Raw genomic sequence first — 12337 nt, forward strand, 5'->3', positions numbered from 1 at the left:
CATATGTTATCATGAAATGTGTCGAAAGGGGTCATAGGTAAAATTAGAATCATGCGAGGTCCATTGAAGAAGGTAGATTCAAGGGAAGATTGTGAACTAAAGAAAAACTTGTGAATATGGAATTATTTCCAAAATGTTGAGTTGGGTTGCTACATTGATGCCATGAGAGGTTTCAATTGTGAATTATCTTCTAGATTTTCCAATTCCTAGCATAAGGGCATGTTTACAATTGGAAACATCTAGTTTGTGGTAACTCCAGAATTAATAGTTGAACCTATTGGTCTAAACTATGAAGGAGACCTTGTTGAATGTAAGATCTTGACAAGATACAACATTTACAAAAAAAAAAATCTTCAAGGCGAATGAGAAAGCTAAAAGATTCAAGTCCTAAAATTGGTATGATAGATTCACTCTTCCTTCACCGTTTTCTATTGTTTGTCTCTCGGTTATGAAATAATTTACTTGTGAAGGGTGTTTTAACCTTTACCATGCTTACTACTTTTTGTTTCTAAATTTCTTGCATAATGGGAAAAAGATAAATGTGTCATTTTTTTCTATTGCCTTCTCTAAGAGGGAGTACTTCTAGTGGTGATAATCCCTCACTCCACCAAGGACTTATATTATCTGTCAACCATCATATGTTCTCCCATTTCCCTACTTTTAGTGGAAGCTTGACCTTTAAGAAAGAGGATGCAAGTACCAACACCTTTGTTAAGATTGAGGAAATTAACTTACTCTCTTGAAGGATAACCCCTAGGCTCAAAATGTTAGCATTGTGGAACTTAACTCCTCTATTGAAAAAGAAAGTAATGTGGAACCTTCAAGCCCTAAAAATGAGAACCCTAAAGCTCTGTCCCTTGAGGAATCCCTTTTGCAAGAAACCTCACCCAAAACCCTCAAAAAAATTCCTACAACAAAATTGTTACATTTACATATATAAATAGGGGTCTAAGGAAGAGGTTGGTCAAGAAGATCTCCATAAGGCATCAAGGAAGAACCAAGATTCCAGCTCAGTGGAAAGGAGGACTCAATGATTATGTAGGAAGAAGGAATTGAATATGAGGGAGGACAACAAAAAGATACAAAAATTGTTGAAGATGAAAGAAAGTTCTTGGAAGTAGAAAATGAGGTGTTAGAGGATTGTGAGGACATAGAAACTAAAATATGCAAAAGATGAGGAGGAAGATATGTAAATAGAAGAGCAGGAGGTGTAGATTGAGGTTGATTTGGGTGTGGAAACCCTTGGTCAGGTTATTCTCAACAAGGATGATGATAAAAAATAAGAGAATTTGAATAATAATGAGGACAAACCAGACAAGGGGAAAACCAATATAGAAATGTTGCATGACATGATTAATGAGATGAAAATAAACTCACTAGTTGGATTGAGCTTCTACAAAGTAAAGTTGCTTCTTTGTATAAAATGTACAAAGAGGCAGTCACCAACATTGAGTTGGGTGTTATGGCCTTGACCCCCTACAAATCTAGCACAAGCTTCTAGAGAAAACACTTTTTTAGTGTCATCACTTGCAAGAGCAAGAAGAAAAGGGATAGGGAAGCAAGAAAGGACAACAAGGAGGAGGACCATGGAATAGTAGATATCACCCACTAGAAGAATGAGCTTTATCAACTAGAAAAAGATTGGAATGCTATCAAGAAGGCTTGATAGTTTAGTTGTTTATTGGGTTTTTCTCTTTTTGGTTCTCTCTAGGTCCAGTATTGTTGATGTTATTAAGGTGACTTTGAACTTAAGTATTTTTTAATGTTTGATAACTATTATATAAATATTTTTTTCTATATAAAATTTATAATGCTTTATCTTAAGTGTTGGTCTAGTTATTGTATAAGCAAGATGTTAGGCTAGTTAAGATATATGATGCCCTTGAACAATGTATTCTATGTTTATATTGTGAAGGTTCATAGTATAGTTTGGTTGATTATACTTTTTGTTGTTTTTGATAAATTTTTCTAAAAGGTAGAGGTTATCATGTTATTTTATGATGCTTTGGCCTACTACTTGGTTGTTATGGCCCAATGAAGTGCTCAAAATCTATAAATTTGTTTGTTCTTCGGGTTCACAAGCCTTTCCCTTCCTTCATTACCAAAAACTTTTTTTTTTTATTAAACAATTAAATTTGTAATTTGTAATTCAATACATATGTCACAAGTACATGCTTTATTAAGTTTGGATGTCTATAATTTATAAATACTTCTCTATTCCTCAATCTTATTAATAGTAAATAGTAAATACAACATATATTAATTTAGTTATAAAGCTTTTGTTTGTAAGATCTCATGCATAAATAATCTAATTTTAAAATATTAGCATGTCTAAAAATAATATTTGATTTTATAGAAAAATATTCTTCTATTTTAGACACTCAGATCAAGCAAATAAATTTAGACGTAAGAATGATTAGCTTGATTGTTTTAATCACACAATTTTGTGTAATGAAATGACATTATGTTGCTAATTAGATAATAGAATAAGATTGTCGGCCTCAAACTCACTCCAAAAAAAAACTGTCATTACCTCCAATATATCATATTTATTGTGGATTAAAAAATTGATATATAATTATAGAGATACGAAGCCTACAAGCTACCAACCATTTAAGGCCACCACATAGACTATTTAGGAACCTGATACGGGCTCATTGGTGCCCGCAACCTCTTCGGCTTAAAGCCAAGAATTGAGAGGCATACATGACGTCAAAATCACCTGGGGTACAATTCCGACCTCATCCCTTATGATATCGGAACCTTACACTCAGAATTATTCAATAATTTAAGTTACAATAATATTGTTAATAATAACTTGGTGTACGCTGGTATTTTCATTTTATATGGCTTCTGCTTGATTAGAGGAAAGATGCTTCAATTTGTTGGTTCTTCCCACAACTTGTGGAATGTTGTGTGATTCACGTTTTCTGTTAAGAAATTTCTTATACCACGTTGCAGATAGCTTTGGAATTCGCTTCAGAGTGGCGTAATCAACATAGAAAAGCCCAAAGCGTTTAGTGTAGCCATGCAACCATTCAAAATTGTCCATTATCGACCACACATAATATCCCTTCACGTTCGCTCCTTTTCTGCAAATAAAACATTCAATCCAGAAAATATCAATCAAGGTAAAGTATTGCCCAGTGTTAGAACACCAACTGTTATGAGAACTTATTATACACACCGTATTGCAGATGCCAAATATGTCAGATAGCTTTGCATTTGGTTGACTCTTCGATCATCATTTAAAGCATCCTCCAATGGGGCCGACAGATGATCTTGTTGAGCATAACCTATGTGAACTTCCATTGTTATTGTAACAAGTTAAATAATTGTTAATTGAGTTAATGGAACAAATGGATTCATACACTTACCATTTTCTGTTATGATAATTACAGGATTGTTATATCTTTCTTTGACGTACATTACAATTTTCTCTATTCCATATGGCACAACAAAAAATCCCTTCATGCCTGTCTGACATCATGCCAAATTAATGATAATCATTATAAGAGAAAAGGAAAAAAAGATAAATATTAAAAGTTGAAAATAACACATACCGGCTCGCCTATGGGTACTCCATCTCTCTCACCTGCAATCGACTCAGGGCCAAATAAGAATCGTTGCCAAGAAAAGTTTTTTCAATAAAATTAACTTTAATGTTTTGATGAGCCGTCTTACCAGTCATATAGACTAGTGCTTCTGGAAAATACTGTATTTTCAAACACAACGAGAAGATGCAATCCTTGGCGTACATTGTGGTGTAATGGTTTATGCCGATAAAATCATATGAACCCTTTACTTTCTCTATCATTTCTCTGGAGAATGTAGGCAGACGCCTACCTAACATTTGGCGCATTTCAGGAGGATAATCCCCATAAACAATTGGGTCTAGAAACCTGCTAAACAAATGCAATCGACCAAAAGTTTATAGATGCAAGCCTCAATCAATAACAGACTAAGGCAAGTTTGTACTTGAAAGGGAGCAATGTAGTCAAAATGTGATATTGCAATCAGGATTTTAAAGTGTAGTTTTTTGAGTCAAACTGATTGCACTCATTAGATCTAGGTGATGCTCACAGAGAAGTGCTAAAAAGTAACCCATCTCTCATGAGAATAAACTGAACACTTAGCACTCATTAGATCTAGGTGATGCTCGCAGAAGTGAAGCACTGGGAAGTGTGAACATAACTTAGATCTAATGAGTGCGAAGTGTTCCATTTATTCTCATGAGAGATGGGTTACTTTCCAGTGCTTCACCTCCTTGAGAATCACCTAGATCTAATGATTGCTAAGTGTTCAGTTTAGTCTTACACGAGAGATAAATTCCTCTGAACCACTACTCTTGAAACATGGATCAATAAGTTTGACTTAGAAAACTACAGAGTTAAATCCTGAGAGCAATATCACAATTTGGCTTGCTGTGAAAAATATCTCCTACTTATAATGTAGCGTAATGTAAAAATGGATGAAGTTGTCTAACCAGGCAGTGTCGAATGCCAACAATCTCTCGACGGCTCCTCTGTCATCTGGTATATTCCTCAGAGGCTCATACCATGAAGATTGTACTACTATACCAATAGATCCTCCCTGCTTGTTCTGCAAATTTACGTGACTAATAATTACTGCTCATGTTCAAATTGTATATAAAATCATCAGAAGTTCTAGCTGAATGAATTGTGCATTGGACACCCTCTAAACAATATATGATTTCTAACCTGATATTTTGTTCTATAGACATCAACTGCTGCGGCATGTGATAATATGACATTATGAGCAGCAATGTAGGGTTCGGTTTTCGAATTGCCATCGGTACAATTCCCAAAGGGCCAAGAACACCGGGCAGGGGGATAAGTTCCTGTAAGATAGCCATACTGGACAAACATATTGGGCTCATTGAATGTTGCCCAGTACTTCACTCTGTCTCCGAATGCTGCAAAGCAAACGTCTGTAAATGCTTCGAAATCCTTTCTGCAATGTTCTTATATCGGATTAATTATGATATTATAGCTCACCAAATCAGAACTACTTGTTCTGGAAAATTAAGAAATGGGTTATGAAATAGGTTACAACTTACACTATGCGGGGATCCAACCAGCCCCCATAAGAATGCTCTAGTTGCTGTGGAACATCATAATGATTCAACGTCACGAATGGCTTAATGCCTGCAATTAACAATCATAAATGCAGTAAAATTCGTTACAAAATATGACAACACCTAAATGTGGGCAATGACAAACTTTTAGTCAAAAAGAGAATTAATCCATTGACAGAAAAACTCTTATTGCTCCATAAAAAAATACCAAAACCAGAAGCTTCTATAACAGTAGCAACATACCCTTTGACAGGAGAGTGTCGATGAGATTATTATAAAACTCAATTCCCTTCACATTGACAGCTCCACTTCCAGCTTTATCACAAATATCAAATACAAATGAATAACATGAAGATTAATCCCTCTAAATGAATTTAATTATAACATAGAAGATATATACCTGGAAGAATGCGAGACCAGGATACGGAGAATCGATAGGAGTCTACCCCAAGAGAACTCATCAAATCAATATCTTCCTGTACTGCACCGCCGTTTTCATTAAACTAAAAACCTAGAATTATTCAAAAAGCCAAAGAGACCAGTTGTAGAATTGTGTTTAAATACCTTGTACCGATGATAATGGTCATCAGCTACATCCCCATTACTTCTGTGAGCGATATTCTCTGTGCCATAAATGGTAACCATCAAAATGATTCCAAACTACTAAAAATAAGAAAAAATGAAGTCTAAACTAATAAACTTCTAACAAAACCTGGATGAGTGTGGGTGAAAAAATCCCAATTGTTCAAGCCCTTTCCATCTTCCATGTAAGTACCTTCTACCTATAATCCCGAGTTTAGCTCAAAGATTCAAAAATTAAATTAATCAATTACAACTTGAATGAAGGGAAATCGAACCTGATAGGAAGAAGAGGCGGTTCCAAAGATAAATCCGGGAGGAAAGCTTGTTCTATCAATCTCCACATCTCCAAAAACTGTTGCCATCATCATCATAATCACAATTACCACTTTCGACATATTTGGGTTTCCCTTCATGACTGGAAACAAGCACACAAACTTCAAAATTTGCAAGCCAAAGATGTGTATTGCAAGGTATGAGATTTTTAGTTTGTTATATGTTTTTATAACAGAACAATGTAGAAATATGGTGGATAAGATAATAAGAAACACTTCTTTGGGATCTCTTATATCGTTGCGGGCATATTAAATCTTCTCAATCTGCGTTTTGGTTATTACTGACAGAATGTATCTGTGTTAAGGACTTCTCTCTGAGATTTGATATAATCTGCTATTTCTTCGGTGTTCAATGATGTCCCACCTGAAACAAGGCTTTGCAGCTTCTTAACAAGACATGCTTCAGACGAGGTGGCAGGGTCCAATCTCTTAGAGCAGAAAAATCTACAGAGAGAAAAGAAGTGTAAGCAATTTCAAATGAGATCGATTTCTGGCCTTGTGAGCAAATTATCAAAATGCTTGGACACAAGTCAAACTATTTTTCATTAAGTATAGATAGTTGCATGGAAATCGAAGGGCGGGGCATTGCACGATATTATGTAGAGTGCCGTATGATCTGAGTTGTTGCGAGCTGCGTACCGTGCATTACATGTGTTTGGGATTGCGCACCCAGCTTTTAAACAAATAATTTAGCAGCAAGAGTTCAATCGCCACCATTGTTTACGCTTAAGTTGAGATTGGCCTTTACCTTATATAATGCCCATAAGGTATTAACTTTCTAAGTTCGATACATTTTCGATAAAGTATCAATATATTGACAATAATGAGCTGGTTGTTTACTGTAAAATATGAATATTTCATGCATCACTCAAGACTAACTAGCATATCGATTTTATCAAATGCATGTAAAGAAAGGAGAGGTATCAATATATATATAGATAGATAGTCTTCTGCATACACATGCATACATACATATATGTGTATGTATGTATGTATAGAACATTACTTTTAGTCTTTTGTAAAATATTTCTTAAAAGAAATTTAAAGCTTTTTATTGTAGTAGTGTTCTTATATTTTAATATATACAAGAAAATATAGATAATAATTATTATTTTGTTAAGAAATATAACTAATATAATGTTTAAATTAGTAGACTAATGACTTTTTAATTTATATGATTGGTTCATGTGTATGTGATTATGTACATGCAAATGTAACACACCACTTCAATAAGACATTAGATTGTTAGTCCTTCATTAAAAGTAAAATAATTCAACTGAAACAAACATAACAAGGGTATCATATTGCTCTATATCTAGAAAGAGTGATCAAGATCATTAAATTCTTCTCAGAATGCAAATCCTAACTGGTAATAATTAAGTCTTAGAATGATAGACTCAATTCCATTGCCATCCAATCAATGCAACTAAGATGGGTAAAAATGTTTTAGTCCATTATACAGTTGAAAGATTAACTAAGTAAATATGGATATTAAGCTAACTGTGTGACAATTTCTATAACATGTAAGTACAAATGGACCCTTTGAGATTGAAATTGATTTCTTTTATAGAAAATGAGATCAATTGAACAGTTTGCACATTAACTCAAAATGAGTGGTTGACATTGATTGTTTGTTGATCCATGTGTGTTAATCTATGTGATTAGCTCCCATAGGTTCCATTAGAAAGGACTTTTTTTTTTAATGATGAGTTGGAATTAGGAGCATTTATTTATGTCTTTTAATTAATTACTTTGACTTGTTTTTCAATGATGAGTTGGAATTAGGAGCATTTATTTATGTCTTTTAATTAATTACTTTAGCCATGCAATTAAGTGGGGTTGTAATAAAAAATTCAATCAATTAATGATGTTTGATGCTTGATTTAAGGATTTTGAAGCTTTTGACAAATCATGCAAGTAATTAGATAGTCAATCTAGCCTAATTGAGGAGTTTGTTAAGATTCAAGGAAAATATGCCTTAAGTTAAGCAAGCCGATTTTAGAGTGGTTACATTTGCCTCTCTTTGAATTGATGTGTGAGAAATATGTTGATTAAGAAAATGACATTGTTGACTCAGTAAATAGTTTGATACAGAGTGATGAAGCCATTCTTGATTCAAAAGATTGACAATTCTAAGAATTATTGAATGAGATTTAGTCGATTAAAGATTGAAGCTATCAATTATGAACTTTATTGAAAAATAATTGACTATAACCACTCTGAACTTCACTGGATGATGATCAATAAGAGCTAACTAGCTTATTTGATTTGATGTAAAGTGATGAAACTAAACATCTAAAAGATCGTAATTATGAAAAAATGAATTTGACTTGGAGTAATGAAATTGATCAATGTGAAAAGATGTCAAAAGAAATGATGCTTCATATGACAAAGTAACCAATTTGATGTAGTGCAATGAAATTAATTAAAATCAGCAAGATGATTTCTTTAGGAATAGATAATCAACTTTGTATGGGTTTTGATGAAGTCAATTACTTGATAGTCCAAACATGATGGAAGGAAACTGACATGACTCTATTTGATTGATAAGATCAAGTAGTTTGATATGGATTTTGATGAAATTACCCTTTCCAAGCTTGATAATATCGATTGATAAGAAAACCATAAATTGATATAGTTCTTAATGAAGTTTTTGAAGTAGTTGATAGCAACCAAAAAGACGGGGGCTGACCCTGAAGTGCAAATAAGGCTGAGAACCAGTTAGAGGTTACCACCTAGAAGTCTATCCCATACCAACTCTAAACATCAAAAACCATAAAACTTTAAGAGCCGAATTATCATTAACCACAATCCTTAAACTACTATGCATAAGAAACTGAATAATGAACCAACAACATTTAAAAACATCACTGCTATTAGTCCCCTTAATCGACATAGTCCAAAAAACCCTGTGGGGTGTAAATTTTAGAGACGTAAACATAAAAACATAAATAAAACACAAAAAAACCCAGGCTAGATGCCCTCTTCCTTCTCCTAGATACCATTCTTCTTCTCCTCTAAAGTTTCCCCCACCACATCCTCCTCCTTCACTTTCACTAGTTTGTTCAAGATGGTTTTCAGCCAATCCTTTGCCAAGAACTCATAAATGGATCAGGTTGTCTTAGTAGTCTTTCCCAGGTCATGTTCCTCTTTGTTAGCCTATGGGAAGTAGAGGGTTGTGGTTGTGGAGTGGATAAACTTGGTGGAGAAATCCACCAAGGTTTTGAATTTGTGGCATATAGTGGTAGGTTATCTGCTAGGGCCCTCATAGTCATTTGAAGCCTCTCCAACTACATCTTGGTGTGACTATGTTTGTCTTTCTTCCCAGTAACCTTAGGGTTAGCCTTCCTAGGAGAAGTGATTTCTTCCCCCCCACTACGAATTGGGGTAGCTTCTAGGGTGTCTGAGACATGGGAAGGGTTGATAAAGCTGGGACTAGGTTTGATGACATGGTTGATGGAGAGAATCCTAAAAATAAGCCAATAAATGGGATACATTCTAATCCCTTCATAATCTATGCAATAAATTTAATTCTTAGAGACATCTCATGAAGCGAAACACAACACTTTCCAATAAAAGTTTACAAATACTTCACCATTCACATTGTCTGATTTTTATTCAAGAATATTTTATTCATAACTCTTGTTTCTAAATGTTTCTTTCAAAACCATTTAGAGTTTTTGTTCCAAATTATTCCTTATAAAACATATCAAACTCTGAGACCAATCTAATAAATAGATTACAAGTTATGCTCTTTGTAACATGACCCATTTTTACTATCATAAATTAATAACAAAACTTGTAACCCTTTCTAGGGCATTCGATATCTTTCATAATACAAAATAAATTGATCCTGAACCAATTTCATAATAAGGATTATTGAATCTAGTTTCCAAAAATGTAAGCCATTGAATCTTTCAATGTATAAACCATCATACACATGCAAATCTATGCCTACAACTCCATTGAAGATTTTGAAAAACCAGTTTTCACTAAGAAATGTATAAATTCCAAAAATCTCAATTAAAATGACTCAAACGAAATGGAAATAAAACTATATCCACATATATTTCCAATAAATCCATTTAGATTTTGTAAATCTTCCATTTTTGTTAGTACCAAGTGCTGCAACATGACTACTATCAAGGAATCTAAAATATGCAAACAACCACTTTTATAGAAATACTCATAACTTATTCATTTCTCCATATAATTATTCCAAAATAAAATCAAAAGTAAGCTTATTCATCTTACTATTTGAATATATAGATTTTACATGGTTTCTAGGCTATACATGTCTGTAAAAGACCTTAAAGTAACACAAAAACTGAAAAAACAATCAAAACAACAACTTAGAATCACTCCAAAATTGTTTCAAATGTGAATGTTTCCTTCCCCTCTCATTTGGTTTGACCATACATAAGGTCTTATAGTCTCATTGGTTGTTTACAACTTCTCTTTACATTTTGTTAACCCTTTTTCACTTTTTGCAATATTACAACTTATCATTTTGTACTTTCTTGACAACTTTACATTTATTGCCTTTAGTTATTACAATTAATTCCATTACATATAATATCACATAAAAAAATATGGAATTACATTAAATAATTAAAATATTTCTTGGGATCATCTCCAATATCTTTATGACTAGGTGCTCTGGCACCATACTCACGAGGTTGAAAATTTTCCATGTCCCATGGAAATGCTTTGGTGAGAATTTGTAAATGAATCTTTTCCCTCTTTGTCTTCATCACTAGATGGATGTCTCCTCTTTCTTTATCTTGTTCAACCATGAATCCTATCCATGGAGTGATGTTGGTTGCCTTCAATGGTGCTTTAGCTATTGCACAATCCACTCATCCATGTCGCATCTGTCCCTCACCTGGGAGTTCCATCATGCATCTCTCCCCAAGACTAATGGTAAAACACAATAGACCAATCGCTAGCCTTGGAGCATATCTCATTACCCTCTTTTTAGACATTCTTGTCCACCCATTTCAGCTGAGTGAACCGGCACCAATCTGCAACCAAAACTTCATAAAAAGAATCTAAAATAAACCCAACATAGGGTTAGGTCCTAGTGTGAATCTTCACACTCTCAAGAGCTTCTAGCTCTAATACCATTTCATGTAGAGGAGCCTAAAAATAAAACCAATAATTGGGATACATGTTGATCCCATCAAAATACATGAGCTAAATTCCATTCTTAGACATCTCATGAGGAAAAACAAAACACTTTCCATACAAGTTTACCAATACTTCACCATTCACATTGTCTAATTTCTATTCAAGAATATATTATTCATAACCTTTATTTCTAAATGTTTCTTTCAAATCAATTTTGATTATTTTTTCCAAATTAGCCTTTCTAGAGCATATCAAACTCTGAGACCAATCCAATAAATAGATTACAAGTTATGGTCTCTGTACTGAGACCCATTTGTATTGTCATAAATTAGTAACAAAACTTGTAACCCCTCCTAGGTCATCCCATATCTTTCATAATACAAAATAAATTGATCCCAAACCAATTTCATAATAAGGATTACGGAATCTAGTTTCCAAAAATGTAAGCCATTGAATCTTCTAATGTATAAACCATTACACGCATGCAAATCTATGCCTTCAACTCCATTGAAGATTTTGAAAAACTAGTTTTCACTAAGAAATGTATAAGTTCCACAAATCTCAATTAAAATGACTCAAACAAAATGGAAATAAAACTAGATTCACATATATTTCCAATTAATCCATTTAGAGTTTGTAAATCTTCAATACCAAGTGCTGCAACATGACTGTTGTAAAGGAATCTAAAATCTGCAAACAATCACTTTTATGGAAATGCTCATAACTCATTCATTTCTCCACATAAATATTCCAAACCAAAAACCAAAAGGATTATTATTCATTCTACTATCTAAATATATAGATTTTACATGATTTCTAGGCTGTACATGTTTGTACAAGACCTAGAACCAACACAAAAACTAAAAAAAACAATCAAAACAACAACTTAGAATCACTCCAAATTTGTTTCAAATGAGAATGTTTCCTTCCGCTCTCATTTGGTTCAAGCAAAAATGAGGTTTTATAGGCTCATTGGTTGTTTACAACTTCAAAACCATCATTTTAACCCACTTTTTACATTCTCTTAACCCTTTTTGCACTTTTTGTAATATTACAACGTATCATTTTGCACTTTCTTGACAACTTTACATTTATTGCCTTTAGGCATTACAAGTGATTCTATTACATGGAATATTACATGAAAACATATGGAATTGCATTAATTAATTAAAATATTTCTTGGGATCATCTCCAA

General features: G+C 33.4%; 1 protein-coding gene across 1 annotated transcript; it reads right to left on the bottom strand.

Annotated features, from left to right (window-relative positions):
* Positions 1–2842: 2842 nt before the first annotated feature.
* LOC149551592 (beta-glucosidase 18-like) lies at positions 2843–6075 on the bottom strand. Its single transcript, XM_089789712.1, has 13 exons — positions 5956–6075; positions 5811–5880; positions 5663–5721; positions 5499–5574; positions 5342–5413; positions 5081–5168; positions 4722–4974; positions 4487–4602; positions 3685–3902; positions 3564–3595; positions 3378–3480; positions 3188–3296; positions 2843–3092 (listed from the first exon to the last, which is right to left on the bottom strand). Exons 1-13 carry the CDS (start codon positions 6073–6075, stop codon positions 2843–2845), a joined length of 1566 nt encoding a protein of 521 aa, XP_089645838.1.
* Positions 6076–12337: the final 6262 nt, after the last annotated feature.

This window comes from Cupressus sempervirens, chromosome 6 (genome assembly GCF_028749045.1).
Source record: "Cupressus sempervirens isolate cs-2001-9-10 chromosome 6, ASM2874904v1, whole genome shotgun sequence".
In the NCBI taxonomy this organism is placed as follows: domain Eukaryota; kingdom Viridiplantae; phylum Streptophyta; class Pinopsida; order Cupressales; family Cupressaceae; genus Cupressus; species Cupressus sempervirens.

What these genes read in the sequence shown, in the direction of transcription:
- LOC149551592 (XM_089789712.1), bottom strand. Translation starts at nt 6,075, where the DNA reads ATGTCGAAAGTGGTAATTGTGATTATGATGATGATGGCAACAGTTTTT. An exon ending in TCTATAGAACAAAATATCAG is followed by an intron (nt 4,603 to 4,721) that starts GTTAGAAATCAT and finishes GTAAATTTGCAG; the next exon opens with AACAAGCAGGGAGGATCTAT. An exon ending in AATTATCATAACAGAAAATG is followed by an intron (nt 3,297 to 3,377) that starts GTAAGTGTATGA and finishes AAGTTCACATAG; the next exon opens with GTTATGCTCAACAAGATCAT.